The 15,846-nt window shown below is 47.3% G+C and overlaps 1 protein-coding gene across 7 annotated transcripts in view; it reads left to right on the top strand.

Annotated features, from left to right (window-relative positions):
- Positions 1–15,846, top strand: part of LOC139532208 (protein Shroom2-like) — a 26,493-nt gene extending 10,647 nt beyond the window's left edge. For 2 of the 7 annotated variants that reach the window (XM_071329540.1, XM_071329542.1), the window contains 10 exons: positions 5,327–5,437; positions 5,780–5,797; positions 5,895–6,035; positions 6,355–8,965; positions 9,189–9,274; positions 9,790–10,515; positions 11,275–11,865; positions 12,735–12,915; positions 13,509–13,781; positions 14,090–15,846. In XM_071329540.1, the coding sequence (XP_071185641.1) occupies positions 5,327–5,437; positions 5,780–5,797; positions 5,895–6,035; positions 6,355–8,965; positions 9,189–9,274; positions 9,790–10,515; positions 11,275–11,865; positions 12,735–12,915; positions 13,509–13,781; positions 14,090–14,362 (5,011 nt within the window). In that variant the 3' untranslated portion in view covers positions 14,363–15,846. Of the gene's footprint in view, positions 1–1,215; positions 1,364–2,981; positions 3,560–5,326; positions 5,438–5,779; positions 5,798–5,894; positions 6,036–6,354; positions 8,966–9,188; positions 9,275–9,789; positions 10,516–11,274; positions 11,866–12,734; positions 12,916–13,508; positions 13,782–14,089 lie in introns of those variants that run through there. The other 5 variants (XM_071329544.1, XM_071329543.1, XM_071329545.1 and 2 more) reach the window with 5 other exon arrangements.

Genomic DNA, 15,846 nt, shown 5'->3' with positions numbered 1-15,846 from the left:
CGTTGGCTGTCCCTGACGTAGATAGACCCAGAGACAGCTGGTGATGGTGGTAGGTGACCGTCACCACTCAACCGGCAGGGCCTCTGTGTGTGTGAAAAGAACTGTGTGTGAATAGACCATGGCCAAACTGCCAACCCGCTGCGTTTTGGCACCACCAGTAACTAGCTAATGACCATATGCTGGTCTAGAAGGCATGCAGAGTATTCTTAGGTGAATTCTTTGGGAACCCCCCCTGTGGATTTTAGACTTTAACTCTCTCTCACACACACAGTGAATTGAATGGGGGCCAATGATGGATCAACCCTGATTTGATTTAGGTATCCAATATTGAATATCCTCAATCAGACATTCACACCTCTGTGTTGTATTGTGCTGTTAATGTAATTTCATCTCTCGGGACTCTGGTCTTCCACACTCCCTGCTGCCAACCAGAACAAACAACTGCAGAACAGATGGGATAAGTAGAATAGGCACAACAACATGCCATCTAGTGGCCGAAGTTGCTTTTTTATATGTAATATATATATTTATATACTTTTTTATATGTAATATATATATTTATATGCTTTTTTATATGTTTTATATGTAATATAAGCCTAGTGAATTCATGTAACTCCCAGTGCTCTATGGAAATCTGAATGGTTTTTATATGTAGTCGAATTTCTCTTTGTGGTTTTTGTGTTCATATAAACATGTTTTTTTCTGTTCAAGTGTGTTATAGTATAGTAGGCCACTCTTGAGGCACATACTTGCATAAAACTGATTAAAAAATAAATAAATAGAACATGAATCCAATGAAGTATGTTAGAGTAGTTTAGTGTAAACTCATGCCTCATGACATCGTACAAGGTCCCTGCTGACTGGCTCCAGCGTCTTAATGCCTGAATCCTATTACAACCTGTAAAGCCACAGGCATGAACTCACTCAGCTTAGAAAGACGGCAAAAGTAGTAAACACTGTTTAAAAAGGTGGGAATTGACTGATTGTACCAGGTAAAATCTTATGCAAATCCTATATGAACCAGTGTAAAATAATATGCTTTATTTCTGGTGTAGACTCCATAGTTTGTGGAGTATCTGGATGGATCGACTTTTACTGTATTAACTCTTTTAATGTGTTGTAGATTTAGCCTCCCCCCGCTTGGTGTGGAAAGTGGAACGTTCCATGTTGCCTAGGTGAGTTGACATTGCTAGTTGGGATAGGTTGTCTCACTAGAGCTCATTGTTTTCATCAGCTCTGCTTTGGGAAGGCAGTGTAGTCAAATGAGGACAGCCAGGCTCTGGGGGTGGTTGCTGTTGTATCTCCCTTGATATGCCTGGATTGAGAGGGTAGGAATAGGACTTCACTGAAGACATCATTTCAGGTATGCTTTTCTCTGTTATTCACTTTAATGGTAAGAGTTATCTAGAAGTGAGACTCACAGGACAAGCAGGACACTGAAACTATCTGCTGTAAAGCTTATCTTTTAGGGGTCTTAGTGTTTCAAAAATAGTCATTTTTGCACAATGACAATCGTCTATATTGTTTTATTATAGCTATGTCACACTGTAGTTTTGTCCTCCTTCCATGATCAGATTTGAAAACGGCGTTGCTGACAGCCAAAATAAAACAAGCAAGTCTTTCCAACTTTTTCCTCAACTTTGAATTGAATTGGGCTATGTGGTTAAATGATCCTTTAGGAGGTATTGTATAGTCAACTTAAACATGTGAGGAGGGAGAAGAAGATCCTATAGTGTTTACTCTGTCAGGCAGGGAGTCGCCCATCCTCAGGCAAAGCCCCGGATTAACACTGAACCGTTAACATGACAGTGAGGGCCTCCCCTCTACCTCCACTCCCACACCAAGACAAACTGTTCTACTCTAGAGTAAGCATTTGCTCTGAGACAGACACTTTACATTTTTTGGGGTGACTTTATCAGATCTGTGTTAGGACTTATTAGGCCATCAGTTTATTGTTCCAGATGTCATTTGTAGAATGAGTGTAAAGAGGACTGACCATCGTTCCTCTGCCACATGCTATACCGAATATTTTACAGGCTGGTATCTGAACCCTGTAGGAACAGAACGGCATGTAACGTGGGTGTGGAGCCTGATGCTGAGGTCTCCTCTCTAACCAGCCAATAAGCCCAGCTGTGATTACGCAGGCACTTTCTATTGTGTTGCTTGTTTCATTCAGCCCCCATTTAAAAACCAGGCAGCGGGGCTCAGTGGGCCGAGCCATAGCAGGCCACACTGCCTGATTCTGTTTGGGTTGGTTCTTCTGTCCAGCAAGGTGGTGATTCAACAGTTCTACGTCCTTATTAGAGTCACTGTTTTTTCCCTGGTTATCTGAACCAGTCGAAAAATAGCTCTTCTCTTAGAAATGTTTACTGTTATTTTAAACTGGGATTGATTGTGTCTAGGGACTTGCAGTGTTTGGTTTACATACATCAACCGCCAACCCCCTCGCCATTCTGGAATGTAATGGTGGAGTATCTGTCGATGACGCTTGTTCTTCGACTGCAGGACTAAATAATCTCTACTGGGACTTTTTCTTTTCCCTCTGTACCGAGTTGCTGTGTTTTCCACCGTGACTGATATCATTCAGATAGAGAAGTCAAGTAGTTAGTTATCTTGGCCTTGTCTTTCTGCCGTCAAGGTCATTGCGGTGTTCACTAACGAGAGAGAGCGTACCATCAGTTGTTTTTCTGTATTCTTCTCTCCATTGTCAGCTGACCTATGACTCCGTTAATTAAGAGGAGGTCTCGTCGCTACGATACAGCATACATCCCACCGCCAACTGTGTGGTGCGCGTTGGTTGATTGCCAATTGCCTGTTTTGTAATGCTGTCAAATCAGCTTTACAGATTCCTCTGGAATTGGGACGGTTTCAAACGGAGCTACATGTCCAAGCTAACTGCAATTAGGTGAAACCCTGTTGATTTGTCTCATGCCAGGATTGTGTGTGTGTGTGTGTGTGTGTGTGTGTGTGTGTGTGTGTGTGTGTGTGTGTGTGTGTGTGTGCATCGTCAGTCAGCACACACACAATTTTACTTTTTCAACTCCATGCGAGTGGTTAATGGGACGTGAGCCAATGAGAAAGCCCCATAGAATGATCTACAGCAAGGACACTGGGCATGACAATAACCCTGGTCCCTCCCCTCCCGAGGTAAATCCCCACAATCCCCTAGGAAATCTATTATATACAACACTGGGAGCAAACACACTTGTTGGAGTGTCAGTCAGTTTGTGTGTGTAAAGAGTATGGCAGAAGAGCTCTCTGTCTGTGTTTGAGATCTCTGTGATTGAACTGATGCAGCAGAAGTTATGGATGTGGAGGATTCCTTTGCACAGATGGCTCCTTTGCCAAAGAAGCTGTAAAATCTGACCAGGGTCTGTAGAAGTGCCTTGTCAATCATTGAAGTGTCTCAAAGGAATGCACTGCGTAGAAAGGCTCTGAGGAGAGGAGCAGTCATTTTCAGCCTGCTTTATCAGTGCTCTCTGAGACGCTGTTATTTGCTGAAAGAGAACTTGACAAAAGAGTGCATCTGAAATGCCACAGCGAGATTGAGAATTCTTTGGTAAGTTTTCTTTGATTTCTTCTTATTAATTAAGCTCATTGGACTTCCCTCTCTCTCATCCGTCTCCCTACCTAATGCTGTGTCAACTCCACGCCGAGCGACTTAAAATTTAGTTTCAATAAATCTCTTCTTTTCAGTTTGAAATGCTAATTCCCTCCATGTGTATTTACAAAGCTTGCCTCTTGTTTTATTCTGTTTTTATCTAAGCCTACAGTCTAGGCTACGCGTTTCACACTTGCTGCCCGCATAGCCTAGATATTCACACCCAATTGGGTCAGTTTCGCTACTGTTTGTTTTCGAATGTCGTTTTCACTGAAACCGGAGGAGAATTTTCTGAAACTAGCCCCAACGTCGTCTCCTCCCCTCTGGGTAGCTGTGGCAGTTCAGCTGTAACCCTGACAATAAGGACTCCTGACTAGAATAGCCATTTGCATTTCTATTGTGAGCTCTGTTGGGGTTCTGTTAGGGCAGCATACCACTCTCAGGACCACTGACTGACTGGAGAAGGAAGGAAGGGAGGGAGTGAGTGAGTGAGTGCGTGTCGGTGTGCGTGCGTGCCTACGTGGTCTGTCTCTGACGCTCTCTTTCTTTATGCTTCTTATTGAGGAGGAGAGCTTCTCAGGTTGCCCTCTGCCTCCCTCCCATAAATTAGCTTGACTCCATGAGCCAAGTGCGTGAACTTTTGGAAGATTGCCAACGTTGATGTCCCACTTCAGACTGAGCTCCTTTGGGGCTGACTGCAAAGCAAAATACATCTTCACATTCCTTTGGCCCCATGATGGAATGTAGGAGTCTTATATCGTAGATCAGAGAGGTTAAGGATTTGAGTGGGTGGCTCTTAGCCTTACGCTTATACAGTATCTGTAGTCCACAATATGTTGCTCTTGTCTAGTCCATTCTGGTCGTGCCAACCGGGTGTGGGTCACAGGGTGACAAAAAAAAGGGACTGAAAATGCCCTGTTGGACCATACATGGGTTCAAATACTATTTGATATAATTTCACATTCTTTATCTGGGCTTGACTGAACTTTCCTGGTGCAATGGAACCAATATAATAGTTGTAAAAGTGCAAATGCCACCCATCTGGCACTCCAGGCAGGCTAAAGCAAAAACTAAATGTATTTGAAATATTTCAAATAGTATTTGAACCCAGGTTTGTGTTGAGCAGACGCCAGCTTGCACATAGTGTGAAACCACTGATCTCATCTTTCTAATTGATTCAAAGGCTAAGCCCCCGCCTACACCATGCTGTTTACACTCAAGGGATCTCTCTCTGTCTGTCGCTGTACAGCCATATGGCAGTGGGATGACCACCAGACAGACAATGTTAAAGGTCATTTCTATTCTGTCTCAGTGTTGTTCTTCTAAATAACAGATATTTCTCATAGATTACTACTGCAATGGTGGTTTCCTCTTGCGTTTTGAGTACTGATTCATCAAACGTCTAAGAGTTGACCAAATGAACTACTAATTATTAAGGTCTGTCACCCATGTTACATACCATTCAATGTACAATGAATATAAAGCATAAATCTCTGATTGGCCAGAAGGGGGTGCACAGTTCCCATTGGTCAGTCACTGACAGTATACTGAGGATCTTCAGTATTTTGTAGCTCAGTTGGTAGACCAGTATGAAAGGAAAAAAAAAAGGTATGTGCTCACTATTGTAAGTCTGCTAAATTACTAAAATGTTAAATGATAGTGACTAGGGATTTGTCTTAGGATTTTGACTATATTGTATGTGTTCCTCCTCTGCTGCATGCCCAGGAAAATGAAAATGGTGGATATTGACTCACAGACCACCATGCCATCAGAATCAGAAACTGACAAACATGTGGCCAGGAACTTTCTCACCAAGATATTACGAAGTTCTATGAGGTATTGTGGAATAGCAACCTCCTCCAGTACACTAGCTATCCCAAACCGACCCAATCCCACTCTGTTGTTGATGTCACCCATTGCATCCCAGCTTCCAACATTACGTGGCGTATAGTACTGTAGTTGTCTGTGGTGCTTGTCTGTGTGTCAGGTTTGTTCGGCGAAAGCTTCACTTTGTATCTCATCTGTCTATGTCTATATTTCATTGTTTTGGTTCATATCTTCTACACAATGAATGAACAACTTTTCCACATCAGATTGTATATAATTTTTATAGTAGTTTGTAGTAGTTTTTTTACTGAATTACATATTTTTGTTACCTCTCTCCGACATGCATTTCAGGAAGAACCGCTTCAAGGGGTGAGACTGAAATTAGAATGAATTGTTTGTCTGTTACCTTCTGGTTTCTAATTAGTTGCATTTCAATAACGTGCTTTCCTTAACCTTCTCTCTGTAGGAGGAATGAACCAGTCTCCCGGCCCCATTCATGGCACTCCTCCAAGTTCACAGAAGACCACCCCGAACGCACAGAGAGTCACAAAGAGCCTCCACCTGCACCCCCACCTCCACCTGTGTGGCAGGTCAAACATGAAGTCAGGTGAGCTGCTGGAAGAATCTATGACCTCCTCCTAGTGTCAATGTTACTCAGACACTGCCCGTTAGGGTCATCACAGTTCCTAGAGAATTTGTCTTGAGTTACATTCAGAGAGTTTATGGTTACTCCATCTCCTCAGAGGTAGGGGCAGCCATTATTCTTATGGGGTTCTCATCTCCTGTCATTGTATACAAAAATCTAAAAGTAGGTCAGTTATCAAAGAACAAGAAAACACAGAATAAGTGGCTTATAATACCTAATATAAATCTAATTTAGCTACTGCTAACCAGATTATTAACACAATGTCTTGTTTTATTTCTAGCGCATCCACAAAAGATCTATCCAGCTGCGGGGACCACGACTCGAATCTACGCCAGTTATCCAGCCAGTTCAGCTCCGTGGGGAATATGGAGAGAGTAGAGCGCCCCTCACACCCCTACCCACCAGGATGCCTCTCCCCCAGCAGGTACCACCGCAGCGCTGAGCCTCTCTCTGGCGGTGGAGGGTCTGGTGGGAAGAGAGAATCGGCCTTCAGTTGCCTCTCCACTACCAGCCCTCCCCCGGAGCCTGCTCTGGCCCTCGCCAACACTGACGCTGCTGCGACTGAGGGCAGCATGTTCTATAAGGGGGTCCAGACACAGACCAGTGAGGATGGAAGGCCGGGTGAGCAGCGCCACAGCCGGTACCTCCAGCTGCCCCAGGGGGACGGAGGCTTGGAGAGCCCCAGGACAGTCCCAGAGGAGCAGCCTGGCTCCCGCTACTCCAGCTCAGGCTCAGGCAGATCGCACATAGGCCCTGTGTGGCATGTCCCAGAGAGGAGGAGGGTAGCAGCGCCCCCCTCTCCTCCCCTACGCAGTGACAGCTTTGCTGTCACCAAGGTGTACCCTGCCTACACAGAGGGGCCTGGAGCTCCACCACACGGGCAGATGAAGAACCAGGAACGAGGGGTGGACAGGCTGGCTGAGGCCCCAGAGAACAGCAGCTACAGAGGCCGGGGCAACCATATCTCTCACGATGAGAACGGGGTAGACCCCAGGTGCAGTTACAACCCTCCACCTCGCAAGAAAGACTTCCTCCACCCAAATATAGCAGCAGGAGCACCTGACTACAACCACAACCAGCTCAGCAACCCAAACAAACTGTTCTCGGTGTCTAGCCAGGACGTGAGACAGAGTCAGTCTCCCTTCGCTTGCCTGCCCAATCACCAGCGGCAGTACAGCGACGAAAGCACTTTCTACCTGCAGACCAGGTCCGCCCCACATCCACCGAAGCCTCAGAGCGTCGGGAGCTACTACCACAGCCTCCAGGAGCTCCCTACCAACAGCAGTAACAGCAGGAACCATGTGAGGTCCTCCACCACGTCCCTGTCCACCTCGACCATCGACCAGAACTATGACGGCGGAGGACACATCCGGTACTACTGCATCACAACCAAGCAGCCAGCCCAGCCAGAGACTCGTGTTAGACAGAGCAAATCAGAGGTCTGGAGGGCTGACATGGAGCTAGCTAAGGGCTCCAATGACAGGGGCTCCACAAGTTCCTCCCACAAGACCAACAAGGTCAAGTATCCTCCTAATCCTCAGCAGCCTTACACCAACAGCAAGGAGCGGAACGGAAATTTCCAACCGGCCAATGTTCTGCTTTACGGGCACACAGCCTCTAATTCCTTATCCTCATCTGGTAAACCTACCACTGAGGAGAAGGAGAGGAGGAGTGAGGGCCAGAGACCTTCTACAGAGGCCCAGCTTAGAAGTTCTTACTCTCCCAGTCCGCCCAAGGACCAAAAGGCGGCACCACTGAGAGAAGACCCTTGGGTCTCTCAGGAGAACCACAAGATCTCTTCTCAAAAGACACCCATGCTCCACAGTCTGGCTCAGGAGAGTAGAAGCCCCATGCTTCATTCTCTAGCACAGGAGAGTAAGAGCCTGGTGGAGAACAATCACCCTGTTACGGCACCACAACCACCACCACAACCACCACCATCCAACGGCGGGGGAGAAGCCAACCACGCCATACAGGAGGCTTTAACGGACAACACGGCAACGGGCAAACTGGCGAGACGCAGCGACCGATATGCCACCACCCTCCGCAACGAGATCCAGCTAAAGAGGGCCCAGCTGCAGAAAAGCCGGAGTGCTGCCACCCTGACCTGCCCCAGCGAGACGGAGGAGCCAGAGGAAGAGGAGACAGACCCGGGGGGGTGGAAGTCCACCTCTTCCGATGGCTCCTTTTCCTTCTCCTACAAGGACCACCTCAAAGAGGCGCAGGCTAGGGTCCTCCAGGCCACGTCCTTTAGGAGGAGAGACCTAGAACCTCCCGGGTCAGGGTCGGAGGCTCCGTTAACCAAACCCAACTCACACATAGTCTCCCGCATTGGCGGCCGCAAGCGTTTCCCTCTGAACAAGAGGGTCCACTCGTTCTCCGAGCCAGACAAGATCAACAAGCTCGGAGTGGAGGGTGAGGGAGAACATCCTGTTGGAACAGCACGGTCATTTGTAGACCGGCGGAAGTTCTTTGAAATGGCTGATAAACCTGCCTTCTGCAGACCCATCTCAACCATCCACAAGTCAGCCCAGCAGAGCTCCAGCACCACCTCCAGCACTTTGGAGCACGGAGAGGGCAAGGCCAGGGGGAGAGCCCACTCAGGGGAAACTGAGGAGGGCTGGAGGCCGGGCCTGGCCAGTGAGACCTCCAGTGACCACCACCCAGACCCCCTCAGCCCTGCAGGCAGACAGGCCCTACTGGAGCAGCAGAGGCTGGGGACATTCGCTGAGTACCAGGTCACCTGGGACATGCAGAGGAAGGCTTCAGACACAAAGCCCCAGGGGAGGTACCACTCTGCTGACAACATCCTGGACCAGGGAACAGAGGAGACGTCTGTCTGTGTCCACGAGAGGTCCAGATCGTCTCCCTCACAAGACTTCTACACACAGGTGAGCGTTTCCATCGACTGGTTCTTAGTGTAGCGGTAGTGAAGGGATCTGCGTGACTTCCTTTGACATTAGCACAGACATGCATGAGTTTGTTTTATAGATATCAAAGTCCACGTTGTATTGTCTAAACATTAAACCAGCTGGCCAGAGTGCTGTTTTAACAGAAGGTTATATTGGGCCAGCTATATTAAGGCAATTCAGTGTGTTCTTCATTTTCTTTCAGAAGATCCCTGTGCCATGGAGAGACTCTGTTGAAAACCCGTATCTGGATCACAGACGGGACCAGCAAGGAGGCAGTTACACCACCAGGTGAGCATCCCACATTATTCTCTTCTCGACTCTGGTTTCTGTTCTCAGATCGGTTATAACCTATCCACCTATTGTTGGAACACATTTCAAGGTGATAGTTACCTGTTGGCGGTGCAGTAACGCACACCCGCATGTACATGAGTGTGTACTACAGTATAATAACAATAGCAGTTTGAGTTAGGGCAGGGGGGGAGCATGCCAGTTCAGCCCAGGTGTAGTTATAAGGGGTTGAGAGGTCAAGCTACATGTAAAAGTGTTAACCAATCCTGTTTCAGGCTCTCACAGTCAACTCAGGTCTCAGGTTGTAAACCCACTCGCTGCACCCTGGGTGTTATTACAGAGATTAGTTGATGTTTTTAGTTATTTTTTATATTTTTTATGCATAGTATGTGATGAATTTGTGAAAATAAAAATGAATAAATCAATTCATGAAAGGACTCTGCTCCTCATTTCAGTTGAATATGTACTTAGTGTGAGTATTTGGTTGTCTTATAGTTTCCTCTTCTGTTTGACAGAAGGCAGAGCGAGAGCAGAGAGCAGCCAGCCCTGCTCGACCACTTCCCACAGCCTCCACAACCGTCTATTCCAAGACTGACCGACACAGAGCCACACAGCAGCAGAGACGTGGCCACCCCCCTCCCTCTCCCTCACCCCTCCGACCACAGATACAAACGTGACTCTGCGGACCCCGCCCACAACCTCCCCGCTCTCCCCCCGTACCCCTCCAACCACACCCACAGCTCTGTGTCTGAGCAACCACTACCACCTCCAACGCCCGCTCCCAAGCCCCAGAATACAGGCCTCATCATCATGCCACATTGGGCTCTCCTAGGCCTGGAAACCTCCTCAACCACATCCTCCTCCTACGGACTATCTTCCCAGGAATTCCTGCCTGTCCCTTGCACCCATCAGGCTGAACCATCATCCAGCAGCAGCTGCTCCCCCCATGGCACAGAGCTGGATCCTGCCCCAAACCAAGCCTGCTCCTTGGGCTCCACCCAGCTCCCCTCTCCCTCCCCCGGGAGACCCGCTGGACTGGACACGGAGGAGGGAGCAGCTGATTCAACACTAGAGCCGCCACCCTCCCCCTCTTCCCACTCTCCTTTTTTCTCCTACCAGCCTGCCAGTCTGACGGTTCCCTCCTCAGGTGGGACTCGTTCTCCCTCTCCTCAGTTTGCTCCACAGAGGCTGACGGACCAGCCTCCTGTCTCTGTGTCTATGCAGGATGAAGCCCAGAGCAGGTAAGCGCTAAGCAGCTTAACTGGCGTTCTTATGCCCGTCTCCTCAGCTCCCCTTCAAACTACTGTACAGCATTACGTAACTAACTGGGGACTGTTGTCCTGTGTTGTGTTGCTTTACTTACAGTAAGCCTTGTCCGAGCCAGAACGGCACCTAGTTGCAGGAGCCTATCTCCTGATTCTGTAGCGTGAGGCAGCTCGATTTGAAGTCTCATTTCTTTATCGTAGTAGCAGCACATTGATAGAGGAGGCTATGGAAGATTTTTTGGAATTACATGGTATGATGTGCCACAGACCAGAATGCAATGGTTTAGTTTTCCTATGATCCATTTCCCAATGATTTGGTTTCAGCTGCTCAGCATTGGGGCACATACAGTATTTCTGCCACAGTAGCCAGGGCATTAACATTAAGCCCGGAGACAGAAGGCTGTAATTTGATTTGGTCATATGATTGACTGACTGCATGACCTTTCAGTCGGCGGCGCCGTTCCATCCCTGTAATTATCATTGACTCAACCTGTCCACTGTCAGACAGTAACATGGACTGTAAGCTTGTATATTGTAGATGTGGTTAATGTGACTCACTCCTGACATAAAATCCTATTTCAGTTTCAGTAAACTGAGCTGTGAAGTAGACTAAAGGCTAAAGAATGTGTTCATAACATTATTTGTGTCATTTTCAAGTGACAACATTTCACAAATTTTTCTCATAATACATTGGATAACTGTAAGTTAAGACTAGCTACTGTTGTCTCGCTACAGGCCAGAGAACAGGACGAACACTGTGATGGAGATGAGCAATGTAGGGAAGAAGGTCCCTGTGAAGATCGTCCATGCTGAAAGCACCACAGAGAGGGAGAGCCGCCAGTACCTGCTGCACAGCGAGAAAAATAGGGCCCCTGGAGTTTCAGAGGGGCCCGACCTTCCCCCGCCCCTACCGACCAGCCTGCCCTCCCCTGAGCCGCAGCCCTACTCCCTGTTCCGTGCCTACACCCCCTACACACGCCATGGGCCCCAGAGTCCCCCCAGGGACCCAACCCTCACTGTAGCCCCAGAAGAGGCCCTGTCCCCTGGGCAGTCTCAGACCAACGGACCCTCCAGTACCTCCACCATGGGTCCCCAGCAGCCTCAGAAGAGTAACTCGGAGGAGGATGTGAAGAGAGAGGAGCTGGCCAGAGACATCATGGACAAGGATAAGTCCCTGGTGGACATCTTGGACCAGAGTAAGATGAAGACCACCATGGATCTGATGGAGGGGATCTTCCCCCAGGGGGAGCAGATCTTGGATGGGGGGCACCAGAGGAGGAAAGTCTCCCCCAAACAGGGATTGCCGCCCAGGGGAATGGATGACCGGTGAGCTGACTGGGAGTGGGATCTGACAGTCCAGAAATATAACATTTATGAACAAATGAACTTGGCATTTACTGGTAGTCATAACATAATCTAGATAATCACACATCGTTCTGTGTATTTTTGTGTTTTTTACATTTTTATCAGACTGACTTCCTCTCCCACTTCAGAGGTATTTGTTCAGATGAGTTAAAAAACACATTATGGGGTGTTAATGTTTCTTCCCATTGAGAGGATGTGTAGAGGGAAATGTATACATGACAAAAACACGTTAGTCCAATTATAAACACTGATCAACCCATAGACTGTGGCTGTCTTAACACAGATGCCCCTTGTTGGCAGTATATTGAATCACAGACTACAACTGAATACATTGGAGGAGGGGCATAAACCTTCCATTTTACCTGCAATTTTAACCGACCTCTCTGAGATCTTAGAAGTGTAGGAGTTGCTCTGGCCCATCGATATTGAGCGATCACCTCCTGCATTTCACGTGACATCCTATTGCCTGCTTTCTTCTCAATAGTATTGCACTACATAGGGAATATACAGTACTAATAACCAGAATTAAAAACCGGGTAGTTTGGGTCCTGGATGCTGATTGGCTACAACAGCATTCCAGGCGTGTGTGTATATCAGATAATAATGACGCAAAACGACTTTTATATTTATGTTGGTAACCGGTTTATAATAGCAGTAAGGCACCTCTGAAGTATATGGCCAATATACCACGGCTAAGGGCTGTATACAGGCACTCCGCTTCGTGCTGTGCTTAAGAACAGCCCTTAGGCGTGGTATATTGGCCATATACCACACATCCTTGGGCCTTATTGGTTAAATAACCCTCTGCTTTCGGTCTCTATCCCTTCCAGGAGAGAGGAGGAGGGCATGTCTGCTGCCACAGGGTCCCTGGTGACCAGCTCCTCTTACTACAGTACGTCTGCCCCCAAGGCTGAGCTGCTCAACAAGATGAAGGACATGCAGGAGGACGAGCTGGAGGAGCTGGAGCAAGACTCGGAGGACGAACTGGACATCAACCTGGCCAGCAAGAAGGTACAGAGACACAGCGTAGTATACTGACCTTGTAAAACCAGTTTCTCCAACCCTGTTCCTGGAGAACTAGCCTCCTGTAGGTTTTTGCTCCAACCCTGTTCCTGGAGAGCTACCCTCCTGTAGGTTTTTGCTCCAACCCCTGTTGTAACTAACCTGATTCAGCTCATCAACAAGCTAATTATGGAATCGAGATTAGGGTTGGAGTAGGAACCTACAGGACGGTGTCTCTCCAGGAACAAGGTTGAAGAGCCCTACTCTAAAACAACACATTTCACTGCACCCATCTGGTGTATGTGACAATGAAACATTATTATTACTGACTGTTTCATGCCATATCAATCACTGATCATCAATCCAGCTCCCGGCGAGTCACAGGACTGCAGCTTTTCCCCAAGTGTAGCATCGTCATACCCGATTCAACTGATCTTCAACACTTTGATTGGCTGAATGTGGTTCACTGCTGAGCCAAGACAAAAACCTGCCGTTCTGCAGCTCTCCAGGATTTAAGGAATAGTTCCTCAAGTACTATTCAGTTTCTGAAATGGCTCTCTCCAATGTCATCTCCTTGTCTGTCCCTGTCTTTCTCCCCACAGCAAGAGCTGATTGACAGCCTGGGTAAGAAGCTGCAGGTGCTGCGCGAGGCCAGGGAGAGCCTTCAGGAGGACGTCCACGATAACAACTCTCTGGGGGACGAGGTGGAGGCCATGGTGCAGAAGGTCTGCAAGCCCAACGAGCTGGAAAAGTTCAGGATGTTCGTGGGAGATCTGGACAAGGTGGTCAGTTTGCTGCTGTCCCTGTCCGGCCGACTGGCCAGGGTGGAGAACGCTCTCAACAGTCTGGAGGAAGACACTACACCAGAAGAGAAGGTAGGGGCTAGGGTAGGGGCTAGGGTGGAGGTTAAGGCAGGACATAGCTCACTCCCCACACTACTCGTGAGGCAGGATTAGATGGTTAACACTCATCCTCATTAGCTCAGAGCTATAGTGGTATTACAAACCAGCCTAAAGGGATGTTTGCATTTACCAACTTATAATATTCATGTTCAACATTAATTGATGTGTGTACTGTAAGTTAATCAGGAAGTTGTTCGACTGATTCCATCATAACTGCTTCCCTGCATTTGTTAGTATCCCTCTTACTGATCTGCACCCTCTGTTTGCCCTCCATCTCTCAGCGCACCCTGTCAGAGAAGAGGAAGTTGTTGATCAGACAACATGAAGACGCCAAAGAGCTCAAGGAGAACCTTGACCGGCGGGAGCGCCTGGTTTACAGCATCATGGCTGCTCACCTCAGCCACGAGAGCCTGGCAGACTACCAGCACTTTGTCAAGATGAAGTCAGCCCTCATCATCGAGCAGCGCAAGCTGGAAGACAAGATCAAACTTGGAGAGGAGCAGCTGAAATGTCTGCTGGATAGTTTATTGTTGGAGCAAAGGCTGCTGTTCTGACGATGCTTAGTGCAATCCGAGATGCTTGGGACGTCCCTAACCTTAACCCTAACCTTAACCCTTAACCCTTACCCTAACCTTAACCCTTACCCTAACCTTAACCTTTACCTTTCAACTTCAATAGGGCAACGTCAGAGTTGGGACGTTCCAAGGATCTCGTTTAGACTTTTCCTTCTGACAATGGCCACACAGAGGTGATGTGGTGTACTGACACAGACTGGCCACTAGAGAGCCTCAGAGAGGCGCTGTTGGACTTGGATATGATGGATTTTCTGTGTGCTTTTTGTTGTAGTTGACTGACTTCTTGAAGCCTGTTACATTTCAGTTCCACAGAACAGACAGGAGCTGTTTTTCTGTGCTGAAGAAACACCCTGTTTCTGGATTTAAAGTAGCGCCTTAGAAGAAATTCATTAAGATCGATGAAACTTGCTTTGATAAATGTGTTTGATTCAGGGATGTTGGTGAGGCCTCATGGTGAGGGCTATGCTCTCAAATGATTCCCAAGACGAGGCGGAGCGTCTCTGTTTAATATAAGGCGTGATGGAAGATGTTGTTTTTTTTAGTAATTTATTGTAGCCTTTTAAAATATTTACAGATGACTTGACATTTCAGGTAAACTCACCTATAAACCTACCTTGTAGTTAATTACAATACAAATGATATATATTCTTATTGTGAAGTATAGGTTTTATAATTAGATCATTAACAGGGTTTTTCCTCAATGGGACAGTGCTGGTTTGGTTCAGAAGTCTAAAGTTATTTTCATATTTGCCCAACAGTACATATCATACTACACACACCACTAATAGCTACAACATAGATGTGTATGTTTTCAACCAATCTTGTTCTCAGGCCCCACTACCCATACATTAGTATGGTATTCCTTAACAATGTTTATTTTTTTACCCCTGTGCTGGGTCTTTTTTAATTCCAAAAGTATAAAAAGGTAATTAAACATTTGAAATCCGTTGTGAGCAGCAGGTACAGAGGCGAGCCAGGAACCAGAGGATTGTTCATTCGAGTCCCGGGTCCGGCAATAAAAAAATCTGTCAGGAAGTGAGCTGGTAACCGGAGGGTTCCTGCTATCAAATCCTAGATGCCATTGCATGCTATTGTGCCCTTGAGCAAGGCACCTAACCCCCCCCCCCCCCCCCTCCCACAACAACAGGTGCCCAGTGTGGCAGACCCCTGCACCTCTCCAAAACATGTATGTGTATTTTGAATGGCAGTTTCTTTCTTTTGGAAGAGTTGGGTTAAAAGCGGAAGGTGCGATTTGACCAACAAAGGGATCTTAAAATCAAAGATTGAATTAGCACTTTATTGTCCCAGAATTCCCATGTTTAGGGACCTATCTCAACCTGACGTTGTGCCTGGGCGTCTGCCACTGAACACTAAAGGATTTGTATGTCCATACTTTGTATAACCATACATGCATGCATTGTACTCTCACATCAATTTGAAGACAATAAACAGAATGACTCTGA

This window comes from Salvelinus alpinus, chromosome 10 (genome assembly GCF_045679555.1).
Source record: "Salvelinus alpinus chromosome 10, SLU_Salpinus.1, whole genome shotgun sequence".
Classification (NCBI taxonomy): Eukaryota; Metazoa; Chordata; class Actinopteri; order Salmoniformes; family Salmonidae; genus Salvelinus; species Salvelinus alpinus.
This window is presented reverse-complemented; position numbering and strand designations above follow the sequence as displayed.